This window comes from Schistocerca cancellata, chromosome 7 (assembly GCF_023864275.1).
Source record: "Schistocerca cancellata isolate TAMUIC-IGC-003103 chromosome 7, iqSchCanc2.1, whole genome shotgun sequence".
Classification (NCBI taxonomy): Eukaryota; Metazoa; Arthropoda; class Insecta; order Orthoptera; family Acrididae; genus Schistocerca; species Schistocerca cancellata.
This window is the reverse complement of record NC_064632.1, coordinates 289,492,282-289,508,336: the sequence shown is the minus strand read 5'-3', so window position 1 is coordinate 289,508,336 and position 16,055 is coordinate 289,492,282. Positions and strand designations below refer to the sequence as shown.

The following is a 16,055-nucleotide window of genomic DNA, read 5'->3' as shown; positions in this document are numbered from 1 at the left end:
TGTACCTCCTTCCTGGTGGAATGACTGGAACTGATCTTTCGTCTCATGCATGAATGTTTACGTCTTTGGGCGAGTTTATCGACATTTCTGAACTGCAAAAGGGACTGTGTCTGTGATACAATATACACATTCAACGTCTGTCTTCAGGAGCTCTGGGAACTCGGGTGATACAAAATTTTTTTGAAGTGTGTATATGGTAAAAGCCATGTAGCACTGTTTCATGCAACACTGTTAATTTAGTGCTTCTTTGCTGCGATACACTCACAGTCCTTTGCTACACGTAATACTTAGTCGACCTATTAGCTCCTAGCACACTAATGTGACACCGCTTAGTCCTATGACTCCCTGAGGGATTACTAGTATGTTCAACTTCTGCTAACTGTAACTTGTAGTTACGCGTGCCTAATATGTTAGGCCCAAGTGTGCCTACTTCACTGTGAGTTGGATCCTGTAATATAATCAATTTATACTGAGGTGACAAGATTCATAGGATGTGTCCTCATATCGCGTCAGAACTCCTTTTGCTCGGTGTAGTGCAGAAAACGGACGCGACATGGACTCGACAAGGCGTTGAAAGGCCCCTGCAGAAATACTGAACCAAGTTGCCTCTATGGCTGCGCATAGTTGCGAAAGTGTTACTGGTGCAGCATTTTGTGCACTAATTGACCTCTCGGTTCTATTCCACAAATGTTCCATGGGATTCACGTAGCCACTCAAATTGTCCAGAATGTTTTTCGAACCAGTGCGAACAACTGAGGCCCAGTGAGAAGGTGTAAGCAATCCATAAAAAGTCCATTGTTTTTAGGGAACATTAAGTCCATGAATGGCTCAAAACGATCTCCAAGTAGCCTAAGATAACCGTTTCCAGCCAATGATTGTTTCAGTTTGACCGAAGGAGCCTGTAGATTCCAAGTAAACACAGCCCACTCCAATATGGTTTACATGACTCTGGGCACTATGGGACTTAACATGTGAGGTCATCAGCCCCGTAGAACCTAGAACTACTTAAACCTAACAAACCTAAGGACATCACACACATCCATGCCCGAAGCAGGATTCGAATCTGCGACCATAGCAGTCGCGCGGTTCCAGACTGAAGCTCCTAGAACCTCTCGACCACAACGGCCGGCCGACTTCTTTATGGAGCCACCACCAGCTTGCACACTGCCTTCCTTACAAGTAGGGTCCATGGCTTCCTTGGGTCTGGGTCAAATCTCACCATCAGCTCTTACAAAGTGAAATCGGAAGTCGTCTAACAACCAGGCTACGGTTTTCCAGTCGTCTAGGGTCCAACAGAGAGGCGCTGCAGGTGAAATCGTGATGTTAGTAAAACTACTCGTCTGCTGCCATAGCCTATTAATGCCAAATTTCGCCGCACTGTGCTAACGGATACGTTCGTCGTATGTCCCACACTGATTTCTGTGGTTATTTATGCAGAGTTTCTTGTTTGTTGTGCTTACAACTCTACGGAAACGCCGCTGCTCTCGGTCGTGAAGTAAAGGCAGCCGGCCACAGAGTTGCCTTAGGTGAGAGGTAATGCCTGAAATTTGGTATTCTCGGCGCATCCTTTACACTCTGTAACTGAAAATATTGAATTCCCCAATGAAATCCGAAATCGTATGTTCCATGTACCATTCCGCATTCAGAATCGTGTGACGAGAATCACATCGGAAACCTTTTCAAATGATCAATGCACTGCCCTTGTACACCTTGTGTACGCGATACTGCCAGTATTGTATATTCACATATCGCCGTCTCCTCAGCACACATACTCGCGAACATAATTTCCTAATATTCTTGTACCCTTTCTAACATTTGCGCTGTGCCGATGTTGTCTTGGAAGACTGTATACGGGGTACCGAGAGGTCGCCGTCTTCCAATGGGTGGCGCCTCGGCACCAACAGTGGACACCGTCTTTAGGGAAATAACGGAAAACCTAAATCAGGATGGCCGGAGGCGGGATTGAACCGCCGTCCTCCCGAATGCGAGCCCAGCGTGACGCCGTCTTCGCTTCGACTCACTGCACACCAATTTAACCTTCTTCCAATATTTTTAAGACAGCAGACGCTGAGCTCCCTCAAATCTCGGAAGAATCGCAGTGGGCCAGGAAGGACATAGCACGATGCTAACATCTAGCCTGTGATCCACATTACGAAAGTGAGGCAGAGCGGAAGAGTTATGCATAAATACGTAAATACTGAAAACAGAAAGAAAGTTTCTGATAGAAATTTTTTTATTGGCTTGACCGCGGTTATATACATTGGGTTACCAGATTACACAGTACTAAGCCGCCATTTTCAGATCCAGAGAGTGTATGTTATGAAATCATGCTGTTCGATAAGCCACACGTTTTTATTCCTACCATCGTGACGGACTCATAAAACGAGAGTAGAAAATTAAAAGAAATAGCAGTGTCTTCATATTCGAACAGCCATACACACTTGGCACATGAAGGAACGCCGCAAGTGTCTTGGTTGGACGCCTGCTATATGCAGTATTACACTGTGAGTGGCTTATGTTTTGTTTGTATGTGTTCCATTTTGTCGTGAGTCAACCACAACGACGATAGTTCAATAACAGGCCCACTGTGTGGAATGATTTATTCAATCCGGATCGGTCTCACAGTTTCAAAGTAACTTCCAACATGGTATAGTAACGACCCTCGTGGTCGTCGATACGACGTTGGTACAGGAATTTTATGCAGGTATGAAGCGCTTACCTGAAGTATCATACTGACGACCTGGAACAAGTGAAGCTGACACAGAACTGATACTTTTGACAGGGATGGTTCATTTCCATGGTCTCCTTGATCGCCTGACGTTACACCAAATGGAGTTCTCTCTATAGCAGTATGTGAAGGACAAAGTCTACGAGACGCTTATGAAGCACATCTGTGATTTAAAGAACGGGATAGTTGCTGCCATTAATACAACAGATGTGGATATGTTGCTCCGAGTGAGGATAGAGCTTGAGTATGGACCGGATGTTGTGCAGGGCACCGCAGGTGCACATGCTGAAATTGGTTAAAAGACATAAAACTTTGTGAGATAGTGTGTCACGTAATCCTAAAATCGTCCGAATTTAATTAGCAAGGATGCAGTGACATATTGAAGTTTTTAATTTACGTTTTGACAAACCCTGTATATAAGTGTTCGACTTGTAATCTTCTTTCAAGACACTGTCCATCCATTAAAATCATAATCCAAATCTTCTTACAGTCTTTAAAGAATTAAATGGTTATCTTTGAACTTCAAATTTTTTTATTTCGTCGCCCCGAACTATTATTAGCTTTCCGAATTTGTTTCGTTCCCTTTACTGTTTTCTCAAGGTTCCCTACTGAGCAACATGGAAATGCCACAACACCGTTTTATTTTCTTCTCAACTACTGTGTTCTTTTCATGCTATTCCACTTAGAATTGCCGTCTGGTTTCTGTACTGTGCTGTGGATAATGTTTCATACACTGTATTGTAACCCGCTACCGTATAATGCATTAGTGACCAAATAATATATGTATTTAACAGAATTTGTTATATTAGTATAAAAGTAAATAAAGTGTTTGTACCTGAATTTCAGAAGAAACTTCATTATTACTTGTGTCACACTGGTAAACACAATGGATTACTAAACATTACTCAGACTTCAACGTAAACAATACACACAAATTTTTCTTAAGAAAAATTTCCCGCAAAAGTATGTTAAAACAGATCAGATCAGTTCGTAGATTTTATACACTTATTTTGGGAAAATTTTATATCTTATACCAATAGGTTTAGCGCTTATTAAAAATAATTGTTACAGTACGCTCTCAACATAACAAAATATTGAAATATTTAAGAATAGAACAGTTGCTAGGAGGAAAATACGAATTAATGTTCATTCATTGTGCTTGAAACTTTCAGGCGATTAATCTATACCAGCACATGCTAGAAATTAGCGTACGAAAATCTTGTGAACTGTTTTAGTAAGGTAAGGAAGGAGAATAAAGGAGACATTTCCTTTTTATTGATATGATGCATATGCTTCTGTACATTTATTTATGCGTATACGCTGGTTAGTACTTTTCCAATAGCTTTGGTCCAACATAAGATTTTAGGCATTCTACAACATGTAACAAAACGGAATAAATATAGACAACTCTGATTTTTGCACGGTAAATGCTTTAGTCGCGCTTATCTACACATATTTATTCGTTCAGATTATGTTCGCTGACATTATTTTGCTTCAATCGAAACAGTCACTTACGTCCTGATGTTCCTGAAGTGGCACTTCTATCACTTTGTCGTAGATATCAGTCGTTTCACACTCCAGTCGAAGTAGTAACAAGACAACTGAACGTCGAAACTGCTATTCATTAAATGCGAAAGTATAATTTCGAAACAAACACATCCTCGTCGGAGTGTTCTGCTGTTCGTAAACTCTGTGAGGAAATTAATAAATCGATGAACGGATTATCAGTATCTGCTAACATGAATGAAGGGAAGACTAATTCACTTTTGTGAGCATGGAAAACAATCAGAACATTGTGCTGCCTGAACTGTCCAGGAAAAGTCTGTAAGTTGTTGCATGGTAGCCCTCCACAATGGATATTAGAACTGTCGGTAGAACTCGGTGATGAATTTGCTGATTTCCACAACAGTGGAGCTCGTTGAGTACTGAAACCCCCGAAGCAGAGGACAGTAGCCCATTGCAGTCAGGTCGACGCACACAGAGGCTGCTCCTCTGTGTGTTAACTTGGAGGAGCGTGTGGAGTCTCCCGGTGATGGACTGCTCCCGATCCTCACCTACCGAGACAGCCAGCTGCGTCCTTGCCCTCGAGTTCCGCTGGGGGAACCACATCCTCGTACGGTTCAATGGCCAGGAGACGCATTTCTTCCTTTACCTGCAACATAAGGTGTTCGGTCTCTGTATCAATCACGATTCGTTGAAAACTCTAGAAAGTTGTAATTGCAAATACATGTGACGCCACCTTCAAATACAGTAACCAATTAGAAACACACACCTCTTTCGATTCTGAGAGACTAGATTTAATTACAATGTGCATTCCGTAGACCTATATTGAGATGACACTTCGGAGTGCCATTAAATATTATATGTGGAGACTGACTGAAAGAAATATCCATCCCAGCATAAGCCGTAAGCGGTCAGCGGAAACACGGAAATCCTAAATCCTAGCCAAAGCAGGCATTACTTGCAGGGGTCTAAAGGTTAGCATCACTACCTGTAGATCCCAGGATTATGGATTCCGTTCCCGACCAGATGGGAAATTTTCTGTGTGTTATCATTTCCTCTCATCTTCACTGACGCGCAACGCGCCGAAGTACATGTATCAGGTGGCCGAAATACCCAAGACTGTGTCTGTCGGCCAGTGCCATACCATTATTTCATTGAGAGCGGCCCGTTAGAAACTGATTGAAAGACAAAGCTCCACAGATCGCGAATTGAATGCTTTTTTAAAGACAAGTTTTACACTACCAATAATAACATCTCCTGTCATTCACCAACGACGGAAACACGCCAAGAACTCATAGCTACGCCCAATACCATCGTCAAACAAAATGTGCCAACAACACGATACGGCAGCTGACGATTGAGATGGACGCAATATTGAATTTTTGAAATGGTATTGTAACACTATAACTCAGTGCCTCACGTATTTTTCATTTACTGAGTTTCTTGAATCTATAACCATTTTTTGTTAATGTTGTTGTTGTTGTTGTTGTTGTTGTTGTGGTCTTCAGTCCTGAGACTTGTTTGATGCAGCTCTCCATGTTGCTATATCCTGTGCAAGCTGCTTCGTCTCCCAGTACGTACTGCAGCCTACATCCTTCTGAATCTGCTTATTGTATTCAGCTCTTGGTTTCCCTCTACGATTTTTACCCTCCACGCTGCCCTCCAATACTAAATTGGTGATCCCTTGATGCCTCAGAACATGTCCTACCAACCGATCCCTTCTTCAAGTCAAGTTGTGCCACAAACTCCTCTTCTCCCCAATTCTATTCAATACCTCCTCATTAGTTATGTGATCCACCCATCTAATCTTCAGCGTTCTTCTGTAGCACTACATTTCGGAAGCATCTGTTCTCTTCCTGTCCGAACTATTTATCGTCCACGTTTCACTTCCATACATGGCTACACTCCATACAAATACTCGCAGAAACGGCTTCCTGACACTTAAATCTGCACTAGAATTAACAAATTTTTCTTCTTCAGAAACGCTTTCCTTGCCATCGCCAGTCTACATTTTATATCCTCTCTACTTCGACCATCATCAGTTATTTTTCTCCACGAATAGCAAAACTCCTTTACTACTTCAAGTGTCTCATTCCCTAATCTAACTCCCTCAGCATCACCCGAGTGAACTCGACTACATTACATTATCCTCGTTTTGCTTTTGTTGATGTTCATCTAATATCCTTCTTTCAAGACACTGTCCATTCCGTTCATCTGCTCTTCCAAGTCCTTTGCTGTCTCTGACAGAATTACAGTGTCATAGGCGAACCTTAAAATATTTATTTCTTCTCCATGGATTTTAATACCTACTCCAAATTTTTCTTTTGTTTCCTTTATTGCTTGCTCATTTTGTTAATGAATATATTAAGAAGTTTTGTCATTAATTAGTGTTTGTGAGAAAGTAATTTATGTTTATAGGATAGGTAAGAATTATTTATCGTCCGCAGCTCGTGGTCGTGCGGTAGCGTTCTCGCTTCCCGCGCCCGGGTTCCCGGGTTCGATTCCCGGCGGGGTCAGGGATTTTCTCTGCCTCGTGATGACTGGGTGTTGTGTGATGTCCTTAGGTTAGTTAGGTTTAAGTAGTTCTAAGTTCTAGGAGACTGATGACCATAGACGTTAAGTCCCATAGTGCTCAGAGCCATTTGAACCAATTATTTATCTCACATCATTACGGTAAACACGCTGACCATATCAGGGATGTTGTGATTATATAAAGTACAGAGAATATCTTTCGTGTAACAAAATGAAGTTGGCGTGAGTGCGCGCAGTCATAGAGGTGAAGGCAGAGATGTAGTTGAGAAACATCTGTGATGTGGAGCATACATGTGTTGGGCGTAAATTCTGCAGTTGGGTCTAAAATGTTTTAATACGTGCCCCTGGAAAATTATAAGTTCGCGAGCAAGTGTGTGGGTACAGTGCAGAGTGTTTCAAAAAGGACTTTACAATTTTGAAAATTCATGGAAATTAATTCATAGTACCTACAGATGTGACTGTAGCGTCAATTTGTAGGGAAATACATCACGTTTTGTCTCGCGTAGTTCTATAGTGCCGAATCGCACCAAAATGAGCGCTAGCGGTAGTTGCTTTCAAGATGGTTGCCTTCACTGGACCCGAGCGTGCGAGCTGTGTGTTTTGGTCGATGTCGGCGACAACAGTTCAGCGTAATTTCTGTATCAAGTACGCTAAATATCCTCTTGGTAGGCCTACAATTTATGAGTTGCATAAATGTTTTGTAGAAACAGGGTGCTTGGTAGGACAGGAGAAAGCATCACGTCGTCCAAGCACATCTGACGACGTCTTTGAGCAAGTGAGATAACGTTTTGCCAACAGCCCTACTAAATAAATCCTGCGTGCATCTCGCGAACTGCTAATATCACATAGTAAAGTTTGGCGTATGTTGAGAAACCGTTTGCATTTGAAGCCGTACAGATTGACGATCGTACAAGCAATAAAAGACACTGAGAAAATTGCTCGCAAGAACTTCTGTGCAGATAAGTTAAATCGATTACACGAGGATGAAAAGTTCTTGGACAAAATCATCTTTTCTGCGGAATGACCGCGTGGTTTGAGACGCCATGTCACGGATTACGCGGCCCCTCCCGCCGGAGGCTTGACTCCTTCCTCGGGCATGGGTGTGTGTCTTGTTCTCAGCCCGCATCTCGTGGTCGTGCGGTAGCGTTCTCGCTTCCCACGCCCGGGTTCCCGGGTTCGATTCCCGGCGGGGTCAGGGATTTTCTTTGCCTCGTGATGGCTGGGAGTTGTGTGCTGTCCTTAGGTTAGTTAGGTTTAAGTAGTTCTAAGTTTCTAGGGGACTGATGACCATAGATATTAAGTCCCATAGTGCTCAGAGCCATTTCAACCATTTTCATTTCTTGTTCTCAGCATAAGTTAGTTTAAGTAATGTGTAAGTCTGGGGACCGATGACTTCAGCAGTTTGGTCCCTTACGAATTCATCCACATTTCAACATCTGAACATCTTTCCAGACGGGTCGAAGTGTTTAGGGTAACATACATAACTGTAGGATTTGCGGCAGTAAAAATCCACTTCAAACATTGCAACATGTTCGTGATAGCCGTAAACTGAACTTTTCTTGTGCATTGAGCAAGTACAAAGTGAACTGCCGCTTTTTTTCCGTGAGAGAACCATCAACGGGATAGTGTACCTCGATATGTTACAACAATTATTGATACCACAGATCGATGCGGATGACCAAGAACGAACTATTTACATCACGCAAGACGGTACACCAACCCGCTACCTGTCCAGGATTTTCTCAATGACCGCCTCCAGGCCAATGGATTGGCCGTGGTGCGCCAGTTGCATGCCCCCCACGTTCCCCAGGCCTGACACCACTCGATTTTTTTTACGGGGTTTCATCAAAGTTATCGTGTTTGTACCTTCTGTGCTGGCTTCTCTACCCGAACGTACAGCAAGATTTACGCCGCCACTGAGCAAGTAACACTGCAGTGCTACAGCGAGATTGGGAAGAAATTGACCTCCGGTTCGATGTGTGCAGGATAACCAACGGAAGCCACATACGACATCTTTAGCTTAAGGTAAAAAAAGTTTGTGTGTTTCCATACAAAATAACACTAAACCCAGCTGTACATTTTCTTTCAATAAATTTATATGAATTTTAAAGATGTAAACTCCTTTTTGAAACACCCTGTATACGGTCGCAAATACATTTTCGAAGTATTGAAGAATACTGTCTGGCCCAAAAGTATTTAAGCTGATCACTAACCAAGAGGAGCCTGTTGCCAATAACAGGTCTTATAATAAGCACTACATTGCACTACAAGCATCACATCGGAAAGTAAGATCGATCTAGTGTTTTTGTAGTTGTGTAATAGGCATTCCAGCATCTTAGTAACGTTTTGGAACATTATAGTGTGATTAGGCAAAGAACAAACTTGTTGTTCACTAACCAGAGTCGCCAACCATCAGTAGCGTTCTGTCCTTCTACCATAATTTCCAAGAAAGCAAAAAAAAAAAAAAAAGACAAAGTCGAAAATAGATACATCTAGTAAATTTACAGTTAACTATCAATCGAAGCAGTAGTAACAGTAGTGGTTCGAAAATAACACGAGTATTTTACAACTACCGTAGACAGTTTAAAGTAAAAGTGACAAACAATGAGCCACTGCCCTGTAATGCACATCACTTTTTTCTCTTGTATTGTGAATATTTCTTCTCTCGAATGATATTCCAGCAATAATCTGCTAACATAGAAGGTACCCACTTCCCTTCATAGCGCCTTTCTATGGTAGAAATGTCTTTATGGAATCTTTCCCCATGTTCATCCGATACGTCACTACAACTCTCTGTGAAGTAGTCCAGATGAGAGTCCATCATATGTACCTTCAAAGACATATTGCACCCCAAATCCTGATATGCTTTGATCATATCCTTCACCATTGCTTTGTAGTTAGTAGCTTTTCTTCTTCCGAGGAAGTTTTCCGACACCATCTTGAAACAATCCCATGCGGTTTTTTCTTTATCAGCTAAACATGCTTCAAAATTTGCATCTTTCTGCAGCTCCCTGATTTGTGGGCCCACAAATACACCTTCCTTTATTTTTGCAGCTGAAAGACGGGGGAATTTGGTAGCTAGATATGCAAACCTACAGCATGTTGGATCCATGGCCTTCACGAATTGTTTCATCAGGCCAAGTTTGACGTAAAGCAGTGGAAGTAGTATATATTCAGGAGCTACCAGACTTTCATGTTGTACATTCTTTTCGCCAACTTTCCATCTTCGCCTAGGCCATTTCTTTTTCACGTAGTGAGAATTTTGGTCACGACTATCCCACTCGCAAAGAAAACAGGCATACTTTGTTTAGCCTTGTTGCATACCCAGTACCATAGCAATTACCTTGAAATCTGCACATATTTTCCATTTGTGTTCATTGTATTTTAATGAATTTAGCATCCTTCGTACGAATTCGTAATTCTCTTTTGTCAAACTAGCGTAAGCTACTGGAACAGAGGATATTTTATTTCCGTTATGGAGCAAAACATCCTTCAGACTTGTTTTCGATGCATCTATGAAAAGTCTCCACCCCTGTGAAATATAAGTGAAGTTCAGCACTTTCATCAGGCCAGCAACGTCATTGCAAAATGTCAGTGTTTCGTCAGTTGAAAAATAAGAAATAAAGGCATTTTCTCTGTTCCTGAACACACTGATTTTAGTACTTTGGTGCAGTAGATTATACTCTTGTAATCTTGAACCAAGCAGCTGCGCCTTTTGTTTACTTAGTCCTAGATCACGTACTAAATCATTTAAATCTGCCTGTGTTAACAAATGTGGCGATGACTCACTTGTGCAGTGATATAAAGAATCATCATCTGTGATTTCTTCAGTACTACTTATTTCACTGTCACTCGGAATTTGACCTCGAGCTCTTGAAGGTACTGGAAGGTTGTCGGAATGCTGCACTGGCATTCTCGCTGAAGGTAGATCTGGGTAAACAATGTGCCTCTTCGACTTTTTGTTTGTAAAAACCCTGAATTTTTGTTAGACAGAAATAACAATCAGTAACATGGTCCTTAGGCTCCCTCCACACCATGGGAGCAGCAAACAACGCCACATTCTCATTACCTTTCCACCACTGAATTAGTTTGCAGTAACATGTAGGGCAACAGAAATGTGGTGCCCATTCTTTATCTTGGTCTCCTACCTCTACTCCAAAGTAATATTTGTACGCTTTCTTTATGATTAAAGAAATTTTCTTCCTATTTCTGGCAAAAGTGAACTTCCCACAGATGTAGCAGAAGTTGTCTGGCTTATATCGACATCCACGACGACGTGGCATTTCTGCAAATTTAAAAATACCGTTTTGGTAATACACCTGTGTTAAATTAATAGTAGGGAACTAGAGGAACGCTGATGTGTAAAAACAAGCAGTCGTTTTACCTTCAGCACCAGGCTCAATCAGTTTACACACAGGAAATAAAAAATTCAACCATGCTCGGAAATATGACAGACAGTTACTTGTCAGCCAAAACACCCACTCGTTAAGACTGACACAAATTGCGGCTAACACCACTGTTGTAAACTCGATGCACCGGCCCTTGGAGGCGTGAAGCTTTACTGCCGAGGCAGCGACCGGCTGTCGCCGTTCGAGTTAATGAGATGTTTCAGGTGGTCTTAATGATATAGGTGTGGCGGGGAGTAACCTAATGATGACTGATTCTTCCCACCTGATGTTGCACAAGAAATTATCACGTTCTATCACTACTGGATTCGGCAACATACCCGTATTTGTTTATAACGTCTCTGTGTTTGCCATGAATTGTGAATATACATATATATATATATACATATTACATAAAAAGTATCCCTGACAACGCTATTTTGTTTACATATTTGAATTTCCTACGGAAAAATGGTCTAGAAGCACATATTTAATATCAGAAATAGAACCCATGTCGAACAGTGTAATCAAAGCAGTTTTAGAAATTAGTTGTATTGTGTAAGGAATATTATGTGCACACGTCTACGTAATATTATTACTGAAAAAAGTCTTTACTGCATTAACCTGAAACACAATCATTTACAAAGTAATTGTAAAGAATGAGAAACAGTTTGTGTCACGACTCAGCATATTTTCTATTAGACAGGATTATCGTGAGTTACGTAACACAATTCAGTTTTCCGTAAAGGGCTGCTAGTCATTATTATTGACGATAATTATGGTAAGTAACACCACTGAGTTATAAATAAAGGTCTTTTGTGTACATGTTACACGAGCCTGTTACAGTTCGTTAGCACGTGTTCATTTTTTCCAGTTGCTGCATTGTCTTTCCAACGCGATATTTATATAATTTCTATATATTTACTATCATTTACCACATTTAACTTCTGTCGTTTTGGAGCTGGCAACCGTTTTATTCTACAGTTTATATTATTTTGAGATAAATTCTGTCATTCACAATTATGACAAATTATACGGAAACTTTAATGTTGTCTTTTTTATTTTATTTGATTTCTTTTTTACATTTAGATCGTTTTTGTACGTATTACTAAACAGTTGTGTGATAGCGATCAGGTTGTAGCTACATGAATTCTGTCGCTGAACATTGGTCTTTGGATTCGATACTAGTCTCCGTTAACAGCGGAACTTTAGGTACACGTGTGTCAATAAAAACCTTACATACACCGTAGAGTGCAGGTAACTATGAATACCTAAGGGTGTTCTACGACGATCTTCAGGCGTCACAAAAAATCTTGCACCTGTCGATAAAAAGATGATCAAAGTTGTATTCCAGACGTTCCGTTACCCATGTGCTTTGCGTAGCACGGTGCTCGTGGGTTTGAATTACAGTTCGTAATGGACTCCTAGAGATCGAAATTATGTGTGGAGACTGCTGCGTACCTTCTACCTGTATGTCGATATAGTCCTGCTAGTTTCCACCGAGATGGAAGCGCACAATATTTTTGCATTCTCCTTGAGGTAGGTACAAGCCATGTCTTGAACGAAGCCGTCTACATCAGTAAGTCTTGAACATGGGTGATCTCTATGTTGTAAACAACAGATCTACATTGTTCTCTCTATCAAAACGTCGGTTGCATGTAAGAATGGCGGCTCTTCTGTACGCGAATCATGAGGGAAACTTTCCTTCTCGGTAACCTTCCTTGCGAAAAGAGACTTTTCCTTTCCTTTTTTTTTTTGTATGGTTTCGCAGAAGCACTACCACCTCGTAGTTGGACTTCCTAGGTGCAAAAGGTTAAGGTGTAATTTTCTGTTTATTTCAGAGTGAGACACTCCTAAGGTGTTGGTTACTTTATTACATTTTATTTAATATTGCAATCTGTACCAGCTGACTTTTACATTTCTGTCACACAACGTTACATTACTTTTTCTCCTATTTTCGTTAATAAATGTACATTACTTCCTTACGTCATTGTGATGCCTCAACGAAGGAGCGGGGAACTCTGTTGCGGTGCCACTCCCAGGGGCGACAAATCCCTCGTAGTCAACATATCTCATAGTGGCTCTTAGCGCTTCAATGGTAGCGAGCTGTTTTTGCATGGATGACACGATTACTTCACTAGTGCTCTCCAGGTGCAGTTCTTTCTGGAGTTCCTCTACGCTTGCCCATCTAGATGCTCCAACGATTAACCATAAGCATCGGTTTTGTAAGGTTTGCGGCGGTTTGAGAATGCTGTTACAGATGATTCACCAGAAGGAGCATCCATATAAGTGACGGCAGAATCGTTGCTCTTTTCCTCGCGTTCAGATGTTGACAGCAGTGGGTATAACTGGTGAAACTGGTGCATGGTCGTGTGGCGTTTTCACTGAAGATGGTCCATGGAGAGGAGTTTCCAGTCCAATACCACTCCCAGGTATTTCACCTGATTTGTCCAGGGGAGTGCGACGTTGTGCAATTTGAGATGATCTGAGTGTTCAGGCCGACGGCTCGTGATGATAATGGTGTGGGTCTTCCCTGCATTCAGGGTAACGCGATTCTCTGCTGTCCATAATTCAAGAAGTGTAAGCGGACGTTGGAGGTGCCGCATCGCTGCATCGACTCTGGCCTCTGTGGCTGCCGGTAAGGATCTCTTATCATCTGAGAATTGTGTAAGGACTACTTGTGGAAGTAACGGCAATAGAATCGGGACAGAACAGAGACTCCGGTAGTTGCCGAATGCTGGACCGCTGACCATCATTTAGAACAAAGCAGCTATTACTTTGAAGATAGCTGTTACTAATCCTTGTGTAATAGTTCGGGATGCTGAGGATGTCATGCAGTTTCGTGAGCAGCCTACTTTTCCTTACTCTATCAGATTCCTTTTCGACAATGAGAGAGGCCGCCGCTGTATAGTTCCCGTGGGTCACATTACATACTACATACTGCGTGACCCAGAGGAGCAGGAGTTCGGCCGAGAGACGTGGCTGAAAGGCAAACTTGCCTAGGTGTATCACATTCCCCTTCGGTGATTTCTGGGCAAAGTCGTCGGCGAATGATCCGTCCTAGTACTTTTAAGAGTGTTGGCAGGAAGCTGACGGGCCGATGGTTTTTCGGTTGGTGATGATCCTTACCCGGCTTTGGTAGTGGTACTGTGCGAGCAATCTTCCAGTCGGACGGGAAGTATCCTAGCAGAAAGCAACTGTTAAAAATGCGGGTTATCAACACCAGTCGTTTGTGAGGCAACTTTTACAGCCGTTCGTCTGTTATACTGTCTAGTCCGAGAGCTCAGTAGCTGCCGAGTCGTCGTATAATATCGCGGACCTCCACCGGTGTCGTTAGGAGTGGTTACGTTTGTCATGCCATTCGTCTGGTATCTTCTGCCTGGCATGTGAGCAAATCCCACGCTACGAACTATCAAAAAGTATTGTCGTGATTAACTTTCTCAAACAAAGGAATGTGTTGGTTTGGATACTTTTTGGATACTTTTCAATAAGAAAATGGTTCAAATGGCTCTGAGCACTATGGGACTTAACATCTGAGATCATCAGTCCCCTAGAACTTAGAACTACTAAAACCTAACTAACCTAAGGATGTCACACACAGCCATGCCCGAGGCAGGATTCGAACCTGCGACCGTAGAGGTCGCGCGGTTACACACTGTAGCGCGTAGAACCGCTCGGCCACCCCGGCCGGCTTCAATAAGAGTGTTGCACATTGTTTACCTGGGCTGTGTTCACAATGTGCCTCAAATGGCGCGAGACTTATCACGCTCTCATTTTGAAATGTGACAGAAGCTGCATCTCCGTTCAGAACTGCGGGTTCAACGCTCTTAAGGACGTCCTTTACACAAATGGTTGTACATAGAAATTTCTCGCTGTCAGTAGAGTACTGGAAGAATAAAATACATACAGGGTGTTAGAAAAAGTATTTCATATTTTGAGTGGTGGTAGTATGGATCGAAAATAGTGAAAAGTGTCGAGTGAAAATGGCCCCTAAAATTCGTACTTACAGAGCTGTGAGCACCTGTTCACCTACGCTGCTGTGAAACCCTTAGCTTTTACTGCAGGCTCTTTGCTACTACTAACTACATGCAGAATGCAATTAAGAAATCAGGACCAACCTCTGTTATTGTCCGTGGATACAGCATGCAGTAAACTGGAGTACAACAGTAATAATGAGGAAAAAAAACATTTATACTTTTGGAAACTTCTGCATTTATTTAGGATAACGAAACAAATCGTTAGTAATTCTGGAAAAGTAATTAAGGCAAATGAATCGTAGAATACAAAACAATTAAAAGTACGCAACACAAAACGTGAAAACCCTGCAAAAAGAAATGTATCTACAGTGGTCAAAATAAGTGTTACGTATTGCCGAAACTTTAACAGTGATTTTTTTGATCCAGAAATACGTTATGATGTCAATAAATAGATCTGTTTGTGATATTATATCAGAAAAAGTCCAAATTTAAACTGTGAGGAGGCTGTATATGCGGCCTGCGGTAACCGTATTGCATGTAAAAATGGCAGTACTTGTGCAGTATGTAATTACGAATGTTGTGTTGCTTCAGGATGCTATGCTCCGCATAGTCACTCCAGTGGAGCAGCGAATGAGTCAGGTGGATGTTGCAGCGAATGTCGCTGTGAGTCAGAGTGATATGTCTAAAATCTGGAACAAGTTCCTAGCGTAGGATCAGCCGAGAATCGTAACAGTAATGGCCGCAGAAGGAATACATCAGGTGTGCACGACCGAAAGCTGCATCTGATAGCAGGTAGAAACCCTCAACATTGCTACACGTCTACGGCAGCAGATCCAAATAGATACAGGAGTGCAGGTATCAATGGTATAGACTCCATGTCCAGGAATTAACTGGGAGGACCTCTCAGGGCGCTTTCTCTAAACCGGCGAC

General features: G+C 42.0%; 1 protein-coding gene across 1 annotated transcript in view; it reads right to left on the bottom strand.

Moving 5' to 3' along the window:
* Positions 1-3,776: 3,776 nt before the first annotated feature.
* LOC126092242 (dipeptidase 1-like) overlaps positions 3,777-16,055 on the bottom strand; it is a 704,929-nt gene continuing 692,650 nt past the window's right edge. Inside the window, exon 13 of the mRNA XM_049907748.1 lies at positions 3,777-4,880. Within this exon, the coding sequence (XP_049763705.1) occupies positions 4,779-4,880 (102 nt within the window). The 3' untranslated portion in view covers positions 3,777-4,778. The remainder of the gene's footprint in view (positions 4,881-16,055) is intronic.